The sequence below is a fragment of the Acanthopagrus latus genome, chromosome 2 (assembly GCF_904848185.1).
Source record: "Acanthopagrus latus isolate v.2019 chromosome 2, fAcaLat1.1, whole genome shotgun sequence".
Taxonomy (NCBI): Eukaryota; Metazoa; Chordata; class Actinopteri; order Spariformes; family Sparidae; genus Acanthopagrus; species Acanthopagrus latus.
Genome location: NC_051040.1, coordinates 6736997 through 6759599, shown reverse-complemented (window position 1 = coordinate 6759599; position 22603 = coordinate 6736997). Strand labels below are relative to the sequence as shown.

The 22603-nt window shown below is 41.4% G+C and overlaps 1 protein-coding gene and 1 long non-coding RNA gene across 2 annotated transcripts in view; one reads left to right on the top strand and one right to left on the bottom strand.

The window, feature by feature from the left end:
* Window positions 1-4813: 4813 nt before the first annotated feature.
* On the bottom strand, window positions 4814-9320 carry LOC119009220. Its single transcript, XR_005071659.1, has 4 exons — window positions 8980-9320; window positions 8642-8809; window positions 8059-8282; window positions 4814-6835 (listed from the first exon to the last, which is right to left on the bottom strand). It is a non-coding gene; the product is annotated as an uncharacterized LOC119009220 (long non-coding RNA).
* Window positions 9320-22603, top strand: part of frem2b (FRAS1 related extracellular matrix 2b) — a 56029-nt gene continuing 42745 nt past the window's right edge. The window contains exons 1-2 of the mRNA XM_037079636.1: window positions 9320-14330; window positions 15414-15503. Coding sequence (XP_036935531.1) covers window positions 9320-14330; window positions 15414-15503 — 5101 coding nt within the window. The remainder of the gene's footprint in view (window positions 14331-15413; window positions 15504-22603) is intronic.

Sequence of the window (22603 nt, the reverse complement as noted above, 5' to 3'; positions counted from 1 at the left end):
ATCTTGACATTAATAATACATAAAAGCTTCCTGCTTTGCTGTGCTCTTGCAGATGGGTCGGCTTCAAATGGGTCTACTTAGAGTTAAAACATTTATTTTTTTTATGTCAATTAGAGCTAGATTTGGAGAGCTAAATATGCAGCTCAGAACAGTATTCTTCCTGGATGGGGTTATTTTTTAAATTTCTCTACTTTAATTCAGGACATGTTAGTTTTAAGTACATTTAGCTACATTGCTTGTTGTTTAGTTTGGAACAGTAACAGAAGTTAGAGAAATATGCAGTATTTAAAAACAAATTCAGTTGAATATAAAAAACATTTTTAAGCCCAAAAATGAATAATTAAAATGGTGTAAAAATGATTCAAATGAGTAAACTAATTAATTCAGCAGTTTATGACAGAGGCTGAAATTCTAATATAACCATCCAGTGAAGATCAAAAAATGATTAATAGGTTCACGACTGGCATTTGAAAATCTGTTGCAGCAGGTGTTTCATCTCTCTAGTTTGTCCCTCGTTGCTTTTTAGTATGACAGAACACAGTTGAGGCAGCTGCTACATTTCTTTGCCCCGAGGAGCATTCAGCCTTTTCTATTTATTCCAACTGAAATGTGCAGGCACCTTTAGAATATTACCTGTTTATTTTTATATCCCTGGTTGGATTGCCTGCCGTAGCACTGCCCAGTCAATTTAAGTCGAGGTCATGCGGTATTATCATCTCACAAGCTGTATTTTCTAGTTTGGATGCCTTTTGCAGGAAAGAACTGTTGATAGACAGCTGACACAAGACTGCAGGATTAGATTTGTATTGCAAGATATTTCCTCTTCTTGGTCCCAACAGGAAGCAGTGCAAAACATGTATTTTGTGGCACAGCAGTAGTTATCTTTAGCCTTCATGTCACAAACCTAAACAGTCAGCTTGGGTGGTAAATACACATTCTAATCTATTTTTACAGACAAACTCAAATTGGGATCTTCCACAAATTGACTGACAGCTGTTTTATTACATGTAGTGGATCTACACAAAAACTAATGTTAATGTTTCTAATGTTTACACCAGTAATATTGACACAGAACTAAAACACTTTCTATTCATATTCTCTTTAATTATATATGAAGCTGCAGAGTCAGAAAAAAATCCGATGGAGCTTTTAATAATAACACTATAATTGACTCAATGAATTATTGAACTCATTTGCCACTAGAGGGCAGGAAGAGATTTCCTACTGCCGATGAACCTCCTCCAGTGCAGATTTTTAGGGCCATCAGATTACTAACACCATTTCTTTTATTACTGTCTCTCTGCCTTATCTGCCCTGTTTAGCAGCTCCATACTTGGGACCTAGAAAACTCCTCTATTAGGAAGAAACATTCCCTAAAAAGGTTCCTGTTGAGTGAGGCGGTTTGAGAAGAATATAAACTTCCGACAAAGGTTTATGTTTAGTGAAGGTTTGCAAATCTCGGCCAAATGTTTGTTAATGATGTTTGCTAGTGCCAAAGACTCTTCTGACCCAGTTCTTGGCATGCTGATTACTGCTTTCACGTTTCTTAAGTATGCAATGACTCACTTTCTCTTGCCAGCCCTTGGTGTTTATGTTCTTTAATCTGCATATAATAAATAATGAAAACTGGAATACACTTCAAAAAAGGTATCATTTCTCAGTGGTAAACTTCAGATCAGGCTGCAGAAATACAAGCTGCCAAGTGTAACTGAAGACATTTACAAGCACCAGGATATGATATTAATTGGACAATGTTTATGTTGTGTAAAGCATTCATGCACTGTGACTGATGATAATTCTGTTAAAGGTCCTTAATAAGACAGATAATCGTTAAGGGTCTGTCATTTATGCATTTGTACATTTACATTTTTAACTGTTTATGTTGAGTCTCTTTTAAGCTGAACACTCGCCTCAGCAGAATTCACACTTTTATGTAAACTCGTAACACATGGCTTGCGTACTTGTAGGGAGAGATGATAAATATTAAAAGGTGAAATCAATTCATTTTAAAAACGTGTGTGTTCTGCATGGCCGGTTCGACTTCACAAGTGGTCATCAGGTTTTTGCTCTGCACGGTGGTGCAGAACACATTCGGCATTGCAGTCCAGCTCTCTGTCAATTAGATGTACTATGATTCGGTCAGGTTTCAACCCTGCTTCTAAAAATGAACACTGATGCAATAGTCAATCTGGCAGCAGAAATTCAAAGTCATTACATGAGGTCCTGAACTAATTAGGCCTGCCAGTCTTTGAGAAGTGAGGCAACACAGCTACAGTAAGGAGCACGACTGACATGTTGAACCAAACTGAACACATCTGAAGATTTTATATACTAAAGGTGTGGCATAATTGTTTAATGATGAGGACTTTTCCCTCTTAGTGCCAGACCTGACTGCAGGCATGACATTCATAACTTACTACATAAATATATATATATAAATGTGATAAAATGCAGTTAACTTTAATTGAACTGAACTTTTCAGTTATCATTTCTGTTTAAGATATTTCAATAATAAAACCAAAGCTTTAATGGTATAATCAGTGCTCCGCACCCCAGCTTAATTGTATTTTATTGTTTTGATCCAGTATTTAGTCATTAATTTAAATAATTTTGTTTTATAAGTAACATTGAAGGACTACAACTAGCATTTTGTTGTTTAATGGTAATCTTGGTAGTGTGATGATAAGTAAATTGATCTGGAACTCTTATGTTAGCTTCATATTATTTCATATTATCCAATCAAGCATAATGAAGATTAAATTCCAATTTCCGAATTTTACTTTTTTTTTTCGACAAGCTGTTTTTTAAATATATTTTCTGATTAATTAAGCTTTTTAAAAGTGATGGGGACAAGATGTTTTCAGCTTCCCCACTGTAAAAGAAATCTATAGCTGTAATAATATTATATATTTATGATGCCAACCTATAGTGTAGTGTGGTGCTTTGCAACACACTAATTGTAAAGTATACAGTATACCGTGATGTTGCCATCTTCTGGCTGTGAAAGTGAAGTATACGGTACATGATACAGTGCAACTGTTGAAATCTATAGGGTACTGTGAGCAAAATGAACATGTTTGAAAAATAAAAAACATAAATGTTGACTTTTATCCTTATAAAAATAAATGCAGTGAACCCATACATTGTCTCCAAATATTCTTCAGCAGTCTGTTATCCATGTTTGCCACCTGTGGAGGGGTGAATATGTTTGGAGGTTAAAGGTTCTGTTTATGTCTGTCCGCAGGGGTATTTACCAAACTCAGTGAGATCATCAACACCCCATCACCTGACAAAAGTGAACAAGAGTTTGTCAGTTTGTGTGCTGGTGCTTATTAGAGCTGTCAGCAGGGGAGACGTGTGTGTATGTGTATCTGTGTGGTACTCATGCATGTGTGTTTGTGTGGAGCTCTTGGGGCATGGGGGTTAAAAATCATCCTTAAGTCTTAGCTGAAACTCTCATTTACTGGGAAGAATAAAAAGCACCTTGTTACAACAGTTAACTCTAACAGATGACAGCTGACTTTGGCGACTTGGAGCTAATGGAAAGATTATGTCAATTACAGCTTGGCAGGGGGACTTGGAAATATTTAAGACATTCCCAAGACTATTGGAACAATAGGCAACCACATAGCTGTAACTTGGAGGTAGTAAATTTCATTATGTCACAGTAAATCTTGAAAAAAATCACTTGGTTCCTTTTCTAAAAAAAATACATCTTGATAATACTATAAAAATGATAAGAGTGAAACGCAGTCCAAGAGAAACCATTACTGTCCCCACATGTGCAGTGTGTGCAGCTTTTTCACGAGCGTCTGGTGAATGAGCCCTGTTTCATCTAGATGAAATTGTTGCTGACTTAGTCCCCAACTTTAGATCAAACAGAGCTGAAAGAGAATGCAGCTCAGCAGAAACAGGAAACTCAACAGCATTGATAATATAAAACACAGCAAAGTCAACGAATGGCCAAAATATTCAGCTGTTAAATCCACAAGGAACAAAATCAAATGCCCAAACTTAAAACAAATATTTGAAGAGTATCATCACTCTTTTTTTCTTGAATTTCATTCTTTTTTGCTCTATATTTATTTGTTTCCTGTTGTGAAATTTCCCTCTCACTGCCGAATGCAATTTGCACTTTAGCCCCCCAACAATCACATAAGAAATAAATTAATCAATTTTTTCTGCTGGGGATGTGACAATGAGCAGATGTCACACAGTGACTCTCACCAGGTGAATTCTCATTTCTCTTTCTTTGCGCAGTGTGAATGAGTGCAGCCCGCAGGGTGGGCATACATGGTAAGTGCCTCTCAGCTTTAAAACTCATCAGAAGAAGGAAGGCCTGCAGGGCAGCTGGCAGCAATCCGATTAAATGATGTAACCTTTGGCCTGTAGGTGACCACACCTCCGCAGGAAGCCTAAAATTTAGAGTTCCTAATAACATTTAAAAAGCCTGAAGTCAAAAACACAGCTTTCAGTTACGGGTGAGTGATTAAATGTCTGCTGGTTGGCCTGTACTTGTGTCCTCAGCTGCTACTGCATCAGTCAGGTTAGTTGGAATATAATGAAGGCAGTTTTGACAGTGCCCTGGTGCCCCTACAATTGCTTTTGCGCTGTTAGAGGATTTTGGGCACAGCTTTACACATCGTACTTCATTAAAATCTCCCTGTAACATGGTGTCCTTACAAGAGTGCAACTACATCAAGCAGTTAATTGCTGACACACAGGAACCTTGATTTGGTACCGACCCAGAGTGATTTTGTGTTAAACCTCTGTGCTAGGTTGTGACTGCATGTCAAATAACACATTTCTTGGCACTAGTTAAAATCATTTTATAACGTTTTATAGTTTTAACAGCTTTTGGAAAACCAGCGCCTGTTCTAGACAACACACATAAAATACATTTTTTGTACCATCAAATCTAACATAACATCCTGCAGACTCAGTAATTTACATTGTTTAAAAATAACATGATAAGTGATTGCAAATTTTACATCACAGCCAGTTAATTTCTATATGCAAAGATCATCAAATGGGACAAAAATAAGAAACTCTCAGTTTGACAATGAGGGTCTGAAGAAAGGAGTGAAACAGGCATTCATGTTTTTGCCACATTTCACAGCCAGATTTTTGTCTTTAACACACTGGTCTGTATGCAACATCACACAGTAACCACAATCCTTGATTCACATTTTCATGTTTTCATCCACTGGTAGGCCTGCAAACATTCTTAAGTGAAATGTAACCTGTCTTTTCAATGATATTGGGGTGAGTAGATAATGACAAATGTTTCATTATTGGATTCATTTGAAGTCTTCACCAGTTTTTTCACCAGTGTTCCAGAATTAACATGGAATTAATAGCTATCAAATTCCATCTTCTCAACTAAGCAAACATCATACTCATCAAAAAATATTCTTGATGTTTGAAAAAGGAATTCAAACATTTTATGTTTGAATGGCAATACATTAGTGACATTAGCTCCATTTCATTCTGGGATTTAAGTTGTGCCTTATGAAGATAACACGCTAAATTCTGAGGATATGTCCAGCTTTAAGTGGAGGTCAATATGTGGCCAGACTTCACATATTGCTGCAATTTGTCCTTATACACACACACACAAAATACACACACGTATAGATTTGCATCCCTGTTCTTGAAACTCGTTCTTCTCTTGTTTTGATTGTCCTTGGGTTTCATCTATTTTTGTCTTGTTTGTTCCTGCAAAGCCCACCGATGAACCCATTTGTTAAAAGCATGCTGTAAATAAACCCAACTCGACTTGTTTTGTAAGCGGTATCTTTGCTCTGACCATACATTATAGTCTTAACACATGGGTCCACGCAGCCCTGGGGAATTTAGGAGCACAAATAAAGAATATGATTAAACTTGACTGGTTCTGCTGCCTTTTTAGTTCTGTATTATCCCAGGAGTAACGTAAGGTGGGGAAGATGGATTTGGCTGCTGGCTGGCTGTGCATCGTGTTTCTATGGGTTACACAATTTACTTTTGTAGGGAATGACTTCAGAGTATAGCTGCTGCCACCATTCCTGCTTCAACCATCAGAAGAATTGTCCCTGACAGAGACGTAATGGACTAAAATAGCCCTAATGAGATCAGTGAGGCCGGGGTTGTATTGTCACTTGGGACTAACCCCCAGCAGAAATAGTCCTGATAAGTCGGAGCAATTGTTAGGACGGAGTCACTTTGGCAACACTGACAAACAGCATGGTAACACAGAAGTATTTCTAGGGAGATGAACACTGCTGTCACTACTATATGTACAGAACAAGCAGTGGTAATATTAATAATGACAAGACTGATTTTGTGTAGCTTTGCATAATGCAGAAACATAATTGGCAGCGATGTAAAGAATTGTATATACCATATTGTTTACTGATTTATTTAACACAGACAGCCCACATTATGGCTATTTTCCAGCCTCAGTTTCATGTAAACTGGACTAAATATTGAAATATGATATAAGCATGCATAACAATAAACAACTGCAACTGTTGTTACAGTGAATAAAGACAGTATAATGATGTAGAAACAAAAAACAATGATTGTTAGGAGTTTGTTTGGCTGCAGTTTGACCTCAAGCTGAACACAGCTGGCCCACCCTGCAGCACCGCATTATCCCTGTATCAGGTTGACTCAGTGATGTCACCTCTCAGAGCTCAAGGCACCTTACATGATTTGTATCTCTGTTAACTCAGTTACAACAACAGCGGTGTCACTGACAGCAGGGAATGCAAGCTTCCCAGTGTTTGGTCTGTCTGTGTGTGTGTGGTGATGACAGGACAGTCAGCTGAGACCAAAATGAAAGTTATCCCAGCTGTAAAGGACAGGCAAAACAGGATATTTTTAGATATGTATACATTGTAAATATGCTTTTTATTGTTTTCTTCTTGGCAGTTGAAAAAGCTGGTTTGTGCATATTTAGCTGTCGGCACTGTCCTCAAAAAACAAATCGAAACTGAGTAATGGCTGTTATCAGCCACAGAAGACGAAGAACTAGATGAGCTCCTGAACAAACAACCTTGATTATTTATTCTATATCTTAATGAGTAAGGACAAAACTTTAAATAAATGAGCAAACTAAAATCATCAGTGTTATTTTGATTAACATTCACATTCAAACATGCACATTCAAACGTGAGCTGAAAATCAGTATCTCAGCTGAAGCACCATCTACACCATGCACAATAAATCACCCGCACATCAGGGGTGAGATTAGAATCCTCTCACCTTTATAGACTGACAGTTCTATCTTTTAAGAAGGATTGGTCATTTACAATAAATTTGATTTAAATGTGATATGACAGTATATCATCAAACTTCCACTCTCCTCAAAAATAAGCCTGAAGGTTTTGGTATGATCCAATTCCCTCTCTGCCGTCGCTGCTGTCAGAAAGTTCTATTCATCTTCTTTTTCATTTTCTCTTGTAACTAGGAGCTGTCAAGGCCTGGGGGCTTTGCCTTGCAGTTTGCTTGGCTATATTTATAATTGGACCCTGTCAACAGTGTCCAGTGCAACTCAACTGCACAGTTTGTTATGGCAGCTACTGTGTACCGATTTCAACACATGCCAGCTGTGAGGCAGTTTGTATGTTATTAATGCGCAACTACAGGCAGGTGGAGACACACTGGCTGCACCGACGACTTGTGGATGGAATGAAAACTATCTCAAAGGGATCAGAGGGGACTAAGCACAGTTGAAGTCAAATTCTTCCAGGCAGTATAAGGCTCCAGGGATGCCACACATTGACAGGGAAGCATAGGTATGGGCCAATGTGTGTACATCTAATATATACAAAGGCAGTGGGGTAAATCAAACACGATAAACAGATGTACCTGCAGCTATGTACTATGAGAATATGTGTTTGGGAAAACAATTTACTTTTTCCAATTTGCCGACATTGTATGTTGATATGAAAACAGTACAAAACAACATAAAGGAACCTAATAAGACAGTATAGAATTTGCATGGCTCCCTTTCCACATTTCCAGAGCCCCCCACAGACAAATATCTACATCTATTCAATCTGCGATGCTCACCTGGATGTGCGGTGATGTTCACCGTGCCAAAAGCAAACCTCTTTTTGATATAATTGAGTCATTTGGCCTTGCAGTGTTGCACAGTATATGTCTAAAGGTCCTCTTAATCAACGCTGGTTCTGGCTCATCTGGTTCTTCAGATGAGTGGCTGCAGAGAGAAGCCGGATCATGACTGGGCTTGTCAGCAGTCGGAGGAGAATGCTCTGCTCTGACACATGAAGGACCTGTGTGATGAGAGAGCAGCACAGCATGAAATGGGACAATGTCACCGGATGATAAGTGGAACTTTTGGCACATGCTTTTAGAGTGGATTGTGGGCAGTTCCGCAGGGTCATGTGGCAACATTGATTTGCTACATCGCCTGACAGTGGACACAGTTCAACTCCCGCAGTGCTTCCTCTCCATCAGCTCTGGTGTGTGTGTGTGACTGCAGACAGACCAAACCACCTCACACACAGAGGCAAATGTCTACAGGGACTTGTCACAGCATTTTATAGCCTACTGAAGTGGCACTGCACATGCAATGAAATCAAATAACTTCACGACAGAAGGAAAAAAGAAGGTGGAAAATGTGCCTACACACCGAAGGCAGGGTGTGATGACTGCTGATGATGTAGAGCTCTCCGCAACGCAAACCACGAGAGGGAGACAAAGCTTTTCTCCAGTCAGAATACCAGAAGGACTCTTATACACAGCTGCACTTCTGATTGCTTCTTCTCATTTCCAGGAATGGTCTTGAGCGAGTGAATTGCTTTGATTGGAGAACAAATGTAGATCATTTTCTAAAACAGCATCTAACAGAGAGATCTGTCCTGCTTTTGCAAAGCAAAATGAAGTATTTCGAACATATTCCTGCGCACACCGCACACTAGAAAATCTTTGATTTGTGCCCAAACATCACCTTATCCGTCTTTGTCTTACCTTATTCACCCTGACGAGGTCCAACCCACGAGGCATCGTTTTGTCTGGCCAGAATGACACCAGCCACATCCATTTAAAACCTGACAAACGCATTCCAGCAGGGATATGAACCAATCGGCTGAGAGGAGGGCGTAACTCTCCTTACTCCGGCAAAGCAGGAGTATGAAGTTTAGGTTATCAGTGTGCTGCTGCTGCGAGAGAATGGTGCACCTTGGTGTCCGTAGGTGCGTGATATCATCCAACTCTGATTTCATATTCTTGCAACTTTAACCGCCGCACTTAGTTTACAAGCGTGTATGCGCAAAGTTCAGCGTGTCTTCTCTGCGGTTCCACAATACAAATGGCTTGGATTATTCACCCGCATCTGCACGGGACCGGCGCTGCTTTCGTTCTGCTGGCCGTGATTCTGACAGGTGATGCAGCCGCGCAGGTTTTTGACAGCTATGGATTATCGTACGCCCTGAGGTCCGAGCCGTCAGAGGACACGATATTGGTTGCCAATAATGGGATCCGCGTGCCTTTCGGGAGATCAGTCTTCATTGATCCCATCAACGATTTGGTGATCCAAGTTCAGCCCGGTGATAGATGCAGCATAACAGTCCTGGACAATGACCCCCTGTCTCAAAGGCCAGGACACCTGTCTCCGAAAAAGTTTCCCTGTGAATTTGGCCCCAACGACGTGAAGTATTCTCACTTTGGTTCCAGGAGTCCTCCAAGGGATAGAGTGAGATTACAACTCAGGTATGACACCCAATCGGATACCATTATAATCCCTTTTATGATGGAGGTGGAAGTCATTTTCACACAGCTGGAAGTGTTGACCAAAAACATGCCACTCACTGTTGAGAAATTGCTCGGTACAAGTAACCCAATTGATAGAAGAATTTTAGAATTCACTTATGATAGAAGTGCACAACAATGCAAAATAGCCTCTCTCTCCAGTGGCAGCGTGCTGCCCAGGTATGGGAAACTTGTGGACGAGGACAGCCTTGGAACAATGGTGGACTGTGATGAATTTATTAAAATGAACATCCGTTATCAGCACACTTTTGCTTTGAAGTCTCCAAACAGAGATTACATTCCTATGCTGGTGGAGTTGCATGATAAGGAAGGCAATTTGATCAAGCAGGAATTTTTCCAAATTTTGGTGAGGATCAGAGAAGGAGAGGACAACACGGCCCCCAAACCCAGCTTTGTTGCTATGATGATGATGGAAGTGGACCAGTTTGTAATGACAGCGATAACCATGGACATGCTGGCTGCAGAGGATGTCGAGTCTAATCCTGACGAATTAATTTTCAACATCACATCCAGCCTGTCCTTTGAGGAGGGCTACATAGTGAGCACAGATGATAGGAATTTACCAATAACCTCATTCTACCAAGGAGACCTCAAAGACCTGAAAATCGCCTACAAACCCCCTGCTGTGGACTCAGACACTGAGCGGATTTTCCAGATTGAGTTCGAGGTTGTGGACACAGAGGGGGCTGTGTCAGACCCTTTTGCTTTCATGATTGTTGTTAAGCCTATGAACACGTTGGCGCCTGTGGTGACTAGGAATACAGGCCAGTTGCTATATGAGGGTCAGTCCAGGCCTCTGTCCACTTCACAGACTCTGGAAATCAGCGACGAAGACAATTTAGACAAAGTCAAAATCACTGTTATCGCAGGACTAAGGCATGGAGAATTAACCGTTCTGGGCTCGAGTAGGAAATTTTTCACCCCGGGTGACCTCGATGCTGGAGCTGTCATTTATCAACACGATGGCAGTGACACATACAGTGATAATATTATTTTCAGGATGACAGATGGCACAAATGAGGTGGAGTTTCTGTTTCCCATCACTGTTGTGCCAACTGATGACGAGCCTCCGATAATCAACGCCAACACTGGTTTGGTTTTATTCAAAAACCAAATGATGCCAATCTCCTCCCTTATGCTCAGTGCGGCAGACATCGACTCAGAGGATTCCTCAATTAAATTCACAATAGAGGCTCCCTTTTCCACAATTGGGCAGGTGTTGCTGCGTCAGTCTGAGGCCCCTGAGGACCCATCAACCTGGAAGTTTAATACAGAAGATGAGGTGTATGAGAAAGTAGTGACTGAATGGCTGCAGCAGGATATTATTGATGGTAAACTGTTTTACAAGCACATCGGGCCTCACAGCACCAGCACAGTAATGGATCAGTTTGTGTTTAGAGTACAAGATGACAATGACCCACCAAACCAATCAGGCGAGAGCTCGTTCATTATCAAAATTCTCCCTGTCGACGACCTCCCGCCTGAGCTCTTCCCTGGCACGACTCTACAAATGACTGTGCACGAGTATCAGCTTACTTACTTCCGAAAGAAATTCCTCCGTTACACTGACCTGGATTCAGAGGATCGGGATCTCAAATACACAATCATTCAGCCTCCGACGGACACAGATGAGAATAGCCCTGTTGTACTGGGAGCACTGGTATTAACTGAGAAGCCAAACACTGAGGTCACAACTTTCACGCAGGCACAAATTAATCACCATAAAATAGCGTACAAACCGCCTGATCTTGAGCTCGGAATTACCACTCATGTTTTACAGTTCAGGTACACTGTGGAGGATGTTTCTGGAAATACTGTCGAAGGAGTTTTCACTATACTTTTGAAGCCTGTGGACAACAAGCCGCCTCAAATAACAAACTCTGGATTTACTGTGCTCGAGCGCGGCACACATATCATTAGAAGTGCAGAGCTTGACACCTCAGACACAGACACAGAACGCCAACAAATATCCTTCACTGTTACTCAGCCTCCACTGCATGGCCAGATCCTGTATACATTCACTGTTATGACTAAAGGAAACACTTTCAGCCTGGAGGATATTACAAATGAAAGAATTTCATATGTACATAATGGGGATGAATCCACATTCGATTCAGTACAAATAGATGTCAGTGATGGGGTCCACGTTGTCCCAATCACTATAAAGATTAGTGTAAAGCCAGTTGATGATGAGACTCCAACTCTCAGTCTCCCAGCTGGTACGATTGGCTCTTATATAGATGTGCTGGAAAATGGAGCAACAGAAATCACAAGTAATGTCATTCAGGGAAGAGATGAGGACACGGATGACCTTCGTCTGACCTTCATTGTGGAGGACCCGCCATCATTAGGTGAAATTCTGGTGAGAGGTGTCCCCTCCCGGACATTCACCCAGGCTGATATTATAAATGGCCTTGTGGTCTATGCTCATACCAGCGGGGAGATAGGCTTGACAACAAAGGAGGACTTTTTCAATCTCACTTTGACGGACATGTCTGATGAGTGGACTGTGGGAGGAAATAAAATCACAGGTGTCAGAGTACATGTGACTATTCTTCCCCTGGACAGCCAGGCTCCAGAGGTCTTTGTGGGTCCGCAGTTCACTGTTGTTGAGGGAGAGAAGAATGTAATCCAGATTCTTCATATTAGCACTGATGATGTCGACACCCCCAACGATGACCTCCTCTGTACAATCATTGTACAGCCGACTTCAGGGTATGTGGAAAATGTCTCCCCTGCCCCCGGCTCAGAGAAATCCAGGTCCGGTACAGCTATAAGTGCTTTCACCATCAAGGACATCAGACAGAATCACATTTACTATGTTCAAAGCATTCACAAAGGAGTCGAACCAGTGGAGGACAGGTTTACATTCAGATGCTCTGATGGCATCAATTTCTCTGAAAGGCACTTTTTCCCTATCTCCATAATCCCCTCTAATGATGAAAAGCCAGAGATTTACATGAGAGAGTTTGTGGTGATGGAGGGCATGAACATAGTCATCGACACTCCCATTCTGAATGGTGCTGATGCAGATCTCCCCTCTGATCAGCTCACATTCATTATCACCAAACCCCCCAAGCACGGATTTATTCTCAATCAGCTCACCACCGGGACTGTACCTATCTCTAACTTCACCTTGGATCAAATCCGGGAGGCCTCCAGCATTGTGTATGAGCATGATGACTCAGAGACCACAGAGGACAGCTTTGATATTGTTCTCACAGACGGAAAGTTCAGTGTAGAGAAAACAGTAATAGTTATGATTATCCCTGTGGATGACGAGACCCCGAGGATGGCAATCAATGATGGCCTTGAAGTTGAGATAGGTGACGTGAAAGTCATAAACAGCAACGTTTTGAAAGCGACTGATCTGGACTCTGAGGATAGCACACTGACTTACATTATTCGCTATGGGCCTGGACAGGGGTATTTACAGAGGACAACGCCCTCTGGGACATTGCAAAATATCACAGTCGGGATGAACTTTACTCAAAATGAAGTAGATCAGGATTTGATTATATACATCCATAATGGGCAAGAGGGGATTCGTGACCTTATCAAATTTGATGTGACAGATGGCATCAACCCTTTGATCGACAGATACTTCTATGTCACGGTGGGTGGCATTGACATGGTTTTCCCAGACGTCATCAGTAAAGGTGTATCACTTAAAGAGGGAGGCAGGGTTAGTCTGACAACAGACCTGCTAAGCACCAGTGACCTCAACAGCCCAGATGAACACTTGGTTTTCACAATCACAAGAGCTCCAATGAGAGGACACCTGGAGTGCACAGACACACCTGGGATGCCCATTTCATCCTTCACTCAGCTGCAGCTGGCTGGCAACAAAATCTTCTACATCCACACTGCTGATGATGAGGTGAAAATGGACAGCTTTGAATTTGAAGTGACAGACGGCTACAACCCTGTGTTCCGCACCTTCCGCATTTCCATCACCGACGTGGACAATAAAAAGCCTGTGGTGACGATACACGGCCTGGTGGTGACCGAGGGAGAAAACAAACTCATCACGCCTTTTGAGTTAACAGTGGAGGACAGAGACACCGTTGACCGCCTCTTGAAGTTCACAGTCACTCAAATCCCTGTTCATGGTCGCCTGCTCTTTAACAACACCCGGCCTGTCACCTCCTTCACAAAGCAGGACCTGAACGAGAACATGATCAGCTACAAGCACGATGGCACGGAGAGTGCAGAGGACAGCTTCTCCTTCACTGTCACGGATGGCACTCACACAGACTTCTACATCTTCCCAGACACACTATTTGAAACTCGAAAGCCTCAAGTGATGAAGATTACTGTCCTCCCGGTGGATAATGGGGTTCCACAGATTGTGGTGAACAAGGGTGCCTCAACACTGCGGGTCCTTGAGACTGGCCACTTGGGGTTTGTGATCACCAGTAAGACCCTTAAAGCAGAAGACAGAGACAGCATTCAGGGTTCTGTGACCTTTAGGATTACTGTAGCCCCAGAACACGGCTACCTAATCAACCTCGGCAGAGGAAATGCCACAATCACCATCTTCACACAAGGTAAGAGAGCTGCCTTTCACCACATTTGCAATTTGTTAGATATGTACTGTAGTGCTGCAACTCACATTGAAGGCCATTTCTAATTCTCCTGAGCCCACTCTCAAGCTCATTTTACATTTACTCACTCTGCTAAACTTACTTTCCTCTGATGCCTGAAAAATGCTGAGTTCAAGCATAAAGGTTTTTGTTTTCACTCAAGAGACTGCCTATTTAGAGAGATGAAGTATGCCAGTGCCTGAGGCTGACCAGATCTCACTAGAGGAGTGCATTTTTCAACGTGCATTTCACTTAGGAAGAGAACTAGTGGTGATTTGTACATTGTCCAGAGTCATAATTTCTCACATAAGACAAGGAGGGGGTTGGCATAGTGCTCACAGCAGACCACAGGCTTTGCAAACATGTGTATAAAAGTTATATTTCAAGCAGACCAGAGAGGTGTCTTGGTAAATGTCAAGTATCAGGGTAGCAGCATCGGTGTACAGTCAATATCCATGTATTCCCAGCCTTTATTTACAGAGTTGCCGTGAGATGCTTTCCCCAAGAGGCCTGTTCAATATTTCAGGAGTTCTCACAAGAGTAAACAGACAGTAAATAAAGACACTATCTTCTGGGCATTTGAAATCGGCGGCTATGCATTTTTATGCTTTGGTCCCTTTGAAGGAAAATGTTTTGACATCAAACATTGAAGACAGCAAGGGCTGTAACTTCAGAATCTTTCAGATCCGGGACTATAAAGAACCCTATCTAGCACCACACTGTCAGGATGGCAACCAGACGAATGTGATGGAGCGCAAACAATCAAACTATTCTTTATGTTCTGTGTCTTTCAGGAGTCTAATAGATATACAGCCCTTGTTACCAGGCAGTTTCTCCTTTCAGATTCCCCTGACACTATGCAGTGAGCACATTCCATCACACAGCCTCAGTCTGCTTCTTATAGCAAGGCTCAGGAGTAGTTATGGACAAATAGTCTGTCAGGAGCCAGTTGAAGATATTTCCCCATTTGTCATCTAAGCCCAATTACTGATATAAACCTTCATGAGTAGGAAATAATGGATATTTACGTGCGTTTTTCTTTTTCAGCTGAAATTGACGAGATGAACATATGCTATGTTCTGAGAGATGGGGACAACGCCACAAACGATATCTTCTATTTCTCCATCGAGGACAGTGGTAAGTTCCTTCATTTAAACACACCCTCTTGAAATTACACCATGTGGAAGGTTTGCCATTAAGGTTGAAATGAGTCTTTGTAGTGCTAACTTTTGAGGCTGAAACACTGAAGTTAGTTTAGCCTGTGTCAAGTTTAATTTTGCAAAACTCTGATTTTCTTCAAGGAGGGGGAAAAGAAAAAGCTTTCATGTGCCTCATAATGTGGCTAATTTAGCAGTTCTACTCTGCAAAAGCTGTGTGCACAGATGGGAGAGATTTCCAGAACAATAACTTCACACGGTTTCCCATTTTTTCAGCATGAGTAATTGAGAAACTGCAGTAAACGAGAAGAAGAAGAGGAAAATATATATACGACTTATAGCTAACTTCTGTTTGTGTCATGCTCTGTTGATTTCCAGTCAACCAGTAGGTCAGCCAAAACATTTGAATGTCAGAGCTCCCACGCTTATTAACCTTTTATTTCAAACCTCGTATTAGTCTTACCGTGCAGTACAGCGTGGTCTAGTCTTATAGTTCCTCGCCCACTACCCATTATTTTTTCCATGCAAGGGCCTCCTGATTTAGAAAGTAATGATTGATTTAGCAAGTAAGTAATTAGTAGAACAATTAGCGGGGACCTTCCTTCCACTGCAGATATGTAATCAGGCACAGGCTCAGTTAGTGGTTTGAGGCAATCATGCCGGTGTTGCCGATTAGCAGAAGCAGCGTGCCTGACAGTGTGTCCTTTTTGCTACCCTTCAACTGCGATGAGTGAGCACAAAGGAGCTCTCTAATAGGGGCCCACTTTTCCCACAAGCACCTCAGTGGGCCCCCGTACACATTTTCTCATCCCTCGACTCGGGACTAATCTATGGCTTCGGCTGAATAATAGATAGGTTAACATCAATGCCAGCAGGTGGATTGGGTGCTAATGAGTGATGACTAAAATGCAGGGGACAAGCCCTCATCAGGTAGTGACGCTGAATGAAAGTGCTGTACCTGAAATCCTGGCAAGAAGCGAGTCTATGAAGAGCTCTTTGTTTTTAAGTGAGGTCTATCCAAATGATATTTGTTATTGTCTCAATTGGGTTATTTGTCATGGATCTTTGCGCTTTCTTTCCCTGTCAGTCTTTCTTGATGCTTGATTTCACAGTTGTGCCTTACAGAACTTGCAATTAGATTCCCTTTTTTTCAGCACTCCTGACAGTTTTACATTACTTTCAGACTTGTTAAGAGGATTTAAATCAGTAGATGTCTTATTCTGTCCTCAATCATAGTTATGTGCTCAGATGAAACAAAGCATGAAATTGCTGTGGTCAGAGACATCACATATCTCTAAAATGTCATCCCATGACATGGGAATTGTGCTTGATAGTGACACCTAAATGGCTCAACAAATTGATGAAGAGTCTTGTTGCATGACCCATCCATAAGGACTCGCCACATGCTGCACTGCAGCTTGTGAGGCAGTCAGTGAACATTTTTTAATAAGATTTAAGCTGTGCTGGTGGCTGCCCTAAATCCCCAGACAGAGCCTCCAGCTCTTTGAACATTGGTGTTGGGGAGGAGTTGAATGGTGTACACTGGCACACAGCTGCACTCTGTCATGTTCAGTGGTGGAAAATACTCTCCTCCTTACTTCAAGTTCATTGGGAAATTTTCCAACTGCATTTTGGCAATCTTTTTTGTAGAGTGAAAAGTTACTTTTCATGTTGCAGCTGCTCAGTTAGATTCCAGGGGTTTTTGCCAACAGCTGTTATGAACCATTAAAGTGTACACAGCCAAGAGCGTATGCATGACTACTAATTATCATGTGCAACTGAATTTGTGGGCATATATATGTATTTTAGTGTGATGGTCCTTGTGTTTACAATACAAACATACAATATCAATAGACATGACAAAAATCAGGGCTGCAGCAAATGATTATTCCGTTTTTCCATTCAGAATAATTGATTGATCATTAAATCTACTCATGTGTCCAATATGCACCAGATTTAACCATGCACTTCCTTTGGACTTCAACAAAAAACCTCCCAGGTGTGCAGTAGATGGGATGAACAATTCTTGACATATGCAAATTACACAGACAGTCCCCATGCAGCACAAAGTGAGGACATCAGATTGCTTGTTGCTTCCAACTAAACACAAAGATAAGCAGCAAACCACTGAATAGCAACATTTGCCTGATAAACCTTTCAACACGTATCCATTGTCTCTTACTGTAGATTGCTTTTCTGTTGGTTGGCTGATAAATATAACTAATCATTTTAGCACCAGTTGTAGCCCCTGACATTACCAGATTGCACTTTGCCTCTGCTCAAAGATGAGTTCAATGTACTGGGATCAGTGCCTCACACAGCTTATTGTTACAGGATTTCTGCTGGCTTCATTGTCAGTCCAAAAATAAAGTGACTTACAACCTGCACTCATTACAGGGCAGAGTGCTAATTTACTCTTGGCATGTTTTCCACAGTTGGGGAATGAATGGAAAATGCCAAGCCATTAATTAAGCCCAGTCCAAATACTTATGGCAGTCTGACATCTGACCACAAGGTTGTTTTAGCTGTTGAAGCTGAGTTCTTAGTTTCCCTGATAGATGGATGGTCTTGGTACAGGACACAGACTTGGCTCTCCTAAATTGAGTTGCCAAGGGGTTGAATCCTTCTTGGCAGCGATGCATCTGCAGCTCGACGTGTCATTTACACTGTAAATGGAGTGTTCAGAGCCCAAACTTAAATCTATGCTGGACTGGTCCAGTTTACACAATAATAATAATCTTTGCTGTAAATATTCATGATTTTACAAAAACTGCTAAAAAGCATGATACACGCCTAGTGAATTGTTTTGTTAACTGAATAAATTATGCTGATGTAATTCTGAACTGAAGAGACGTTGCTGTTTCACTCAATTAACTTGGCTATGTAAAGACAGCAGATGGGCTCTCTGTCAATTTTAACAACATGGCAATTAGGCCACATCCCAAAATGCTTACACTTTTTAACCAGTATGCATCATGACATGAGGATTCTCACAGTGTGAGTTAAACTGCTATGTTTAACCCTGTTGTGATAGAACAAACATAGAAATGCTTTTGAAATCACTTTAAAATTATACTCTGCATTCTTTGTAATGTTCTATAGCTTTATAAGCTTATGTCATTTATGGATTTTATGCACATTTTCTCCTCTGCTTCTAGTTTCTTTTTTAATTTCAGAAAGCTGCTACCATGTGCCTCTGCAACAGTTTTTAAGGTGCTTTTATCAAAAATGAGATAGCCAGGCTTATTTGTCAGAGCTGCTTGTGCGTCTCCCTATTTGTCAAGCTCGTCAGAGCTTTGAAAGAATAGTCACAGAGGGCTGAAATTATACATATACATTTTCTGGGTGTCTGTTTTCTGTTTTGGAAAAACATTACGCCTGGACGGCAGATTCAGGGACAGACGAGAAGAGATAGGCGTTGGCCAGCAACCTCTTTCAGTCAGTTAGAAAGTGACCTGTTTAGTGCAAGATCAGTATCTGGATGTTTGTTTGTGTGTTTGGTGGGGAGGGGGCTGCTCCTGTCATTCTAAATCAGTTAATTGCTGTGTTTCATTGGACTTTAACCCTCCCCTTTTCTCCTGAAAATTCAGGTGCATTTAGGTGAGCTTACCTGAACACACACAACAAGCCCTGGCATTCCCAAGCTGTTGTTTGTGGAGCTGAATCCCTGTCTGCCTCTAGCCAGTCACTCAGCATCAGGGATGTTCCTACTGACAGACACACTGCTTTGGCCTTTGTTTCTCACTGCCGTCTCATTTTTTTTCTTTCTTTCGCTGGGCTACAAAGAGGCAGCAAAGGATCATTGATCAGTGCATAAAAATGTTATACTTTTGAAGGTCAGATTCTGCAGCTATGTCCAAGGTATCCTTGTGTTTTCCTATTTGCATCGTAAGACTTGCTTGGTACATAAAGTACATATGAAAATGCAGTGGGTCTGCACAACCAGATCAAATTCCTGACCAGGATGTTTTTCTCTTACACGCCAGCCCTTGAAACAGCGAGGAATGTTTCTGCTTTTCAGTTTTTAATGCAAGTCTTCAACAGCCACCTAAACCTGTTTTGTTTGTTATTTCTGTTTCATGAAACAAGATAAGCTCAGGTCACTTTGAGTATCTCGACCTAATAAATCCTCTCAGCCTTTTTCTTTTGCAGTAACCTCTGCTGTGTAGTTCTTCTACATCTTCTATGTTATCGGTGTGTAATCGCCTGTGACACTGAGTGCATACTTGAATCCATCTCTCCTGTTTTGCCCTTCTGTCTAATCCTAGGTTAGGGGGGGATTAGCTTTCTCCCCATAGCGTGCTAGAGCAAAACAAAAGTAAGGTGGAGCGTGCACTTACATGCAGTTGTCAGGTTAATATGGACTGTGCGTGCTATAATATCCCCATCATAGCACAAATGATGACTCTGCAGTTTCTCTGTGCGTTTCAACCCTGTTATTAATGAAACTGTCTCCCCTACACTTTACTTGGGGGGTATAACATTCCTCTGTCCTTGGGAGCTGCAGTACGAATCATATTTATAACGTATGTTTTGAGCTCCAGGAAATTATATAGCTCGGCCAGTTGTTGTGTTTGAAAGACATTTTAAGGTGTTACATTTTCCTCACTGTCCATCTGTGCTGCAGCTAATGAAATATTAGGCAGTGGTTTTATTGTTATGGAAAAATATTTTGTGAGAAAACATCAGGGAGTTGATTAGATGAGTTATTCCTGGACAACAGCTGCTTCACTTTGAGGATGAAAAACTGAATTACAGAAAGAATTTAGGCTAATCTTTTTAGATGGAGAGTGATTTAAGTGGCTTACTGGTCCCGTATGTCCTTAGTCACTAACTTTGAGTCATAATGTTCTCACTGGTCTGCAGTACAGCTCTCTTTGATATGTTTATTACCCATAAGATGCCAATTTGCTATGTTTATTACAACACAAAAGCCAACATGGATCTCAAAATGTGTTCATTCATGTGTGTGTGTGTGTGTAAAGAGCAAGGATGACTAAAGTAAAATGATATGTGCTGAGTGCTGCAGTGACAGAACAAGTGAACAACCGGTGCTCATTGGAGAGGGGAAACATTCATTTTTAACAGACTTGAGCCAGTGTAATTCGTCTTGAAGAAATCGCCGATATTAATGATTGGCTCTTTTTACAAAGCAAGCAAGCAAAGACAGGCTGATGAGACATTTCATTGTTGTTTTATCAATTAGCTATTGAGTTAACCAATTAAGGCTTCTCTGTCTTTCTCCTTGAGTGTCCTTGGCTCAAGATGTTGGATAATTATCAGCCGACGTTTCTTCGTTTTAGGTCTCTTCGTCTCTATTTCAGTTTCTTCTTTCTGTCAGATTACTGTCTGAAAAAAGACAGTCCTTGCTTAGTTGGAAAAGCATCTTCTGCTTGTCTACAGTGACAGAAGAGAGTCCTAAATGATTTAGCAGAGCAGCAGAAATGTCTTATAGATTTTTTATCCTAGTAGTGATTGTATGTCACATAAAATGTTAAAGTAGTTACAAGGAACCTCTATGTCTTGTTCATTCTGGTGGCCACTGCGGACAAAAGCGGTGTGATCACCATCACCTTGTGTCTAAAGATAGTGATCCGGCCAGCATGTGCATTTGTTTTGAAAGCGCATCCAAGAAAGATGCAAAGTCGATTAAATACTATATTTATTTTAAAACACAGTTGTTTGCAGGATGCAGAGAGGAGATTATGTTTCCATTTGTGGCTATGTAAGATTAATAACTGTAATATGAATATGTACCACATCACCAGACTGAGCAGCTTTTTTTTCTCAGGCTGTGAGTCCAATCAGTTCAGTCCTCAGCCATAAAAATAGACAATCTTCTTGTTGATGGTCTTGTCATGTAGGTCATATGAGGCAACAGTATTACTTTGAGACTGTTTCTTGACCAAGTGAAAATTGTTTGTTGTGCGTTACAGTAAAACATGGCAGAAGTTTAGATGCTTTCCCACTGAAGTGCCCTCAATTTCCCTTTGGAAACAGAAGGGAAGCCCTGTTTGAAGATTTCCTCTCTCTGCCTTAATACGCTGCCAAAGTAAGTGTGTAGAGCCAAGGTTAACAAAGCAAAGGCAAATTCCCTAAAGTATAGAAACCCCAGGCCCAGGCTTGTTCCCTGGATGATGATAAGTGTCGTCATACCTGCCTTAGGATATCAGTCTAGCAGAACTGGGGTTGTTCAAGCACTTGGTTTGTAGAAAATCCTTCTTTTGTGGAAAAGGCTCGCAGGCTGAAGTTTGTGTTATCAGGTCTGAGTTCTGACAGTCAGGAGTAGCATCAAGTCCTGAAAACCTGATGAATGCATGTTTTTTTTTTTTTTATGCATAGTGTTCTAGCACTTTCAACAGGAGGAGGTAAAAAGTGTGGAAAATGGAATGGAAAACTGAAGTGTTCAGGGAAATGGTACAATTTTGGAATCTTTTCACAACTATAATGGGATCAAAATTAACATTTCAGTCACTAATGGGAGCATTCCATTTGTGTCATGTTTGATATTTTGCCACAACATATCAAACGATTTAATGAGACTCTGTTTTGACAAATCTGATATTCCCAGAAAACAGCAGGAACTCTGAGACTCAGTGATGCCACAGTCGCTGCTGTGACATTTCTCTTTTCGCAGTAGCAGAGCTTTTGTTCCATTTTGCAAAATCACTCTGGATAATGTGCTTTTGGCCCCCGAATCCCAGCAGTGGGCCGGAGCTGCTCCTCTCTGCCCTGCTGCATGATAAGCCTCTGACAGCTGGGCGAAAGCTGTACTGTCACAACTCTCTCCAGCTGAGCCCGGGTTTCAGGACTGGAGCTCGATGCAGGGTACACCTCCTTTGTGCACACATTTTATGCACATTCACACACACAAAGCACCCACCATCTATCCATCTCGGGGCCAGCTGCCTGATCCTATAATCAGAGATGAAGCTGGCTCTGCTAAAATGTTGCACTAAGATGCTGGGCATCAACTACAGTTTAATTGATAACTGCTTTGTCTTTGATTTCAAGCTGTTGCCTCTTTTGATTAGATGGCTGTGATGTAGTCCGGGAAAACAGCAGCTCCTTTCATTTGGA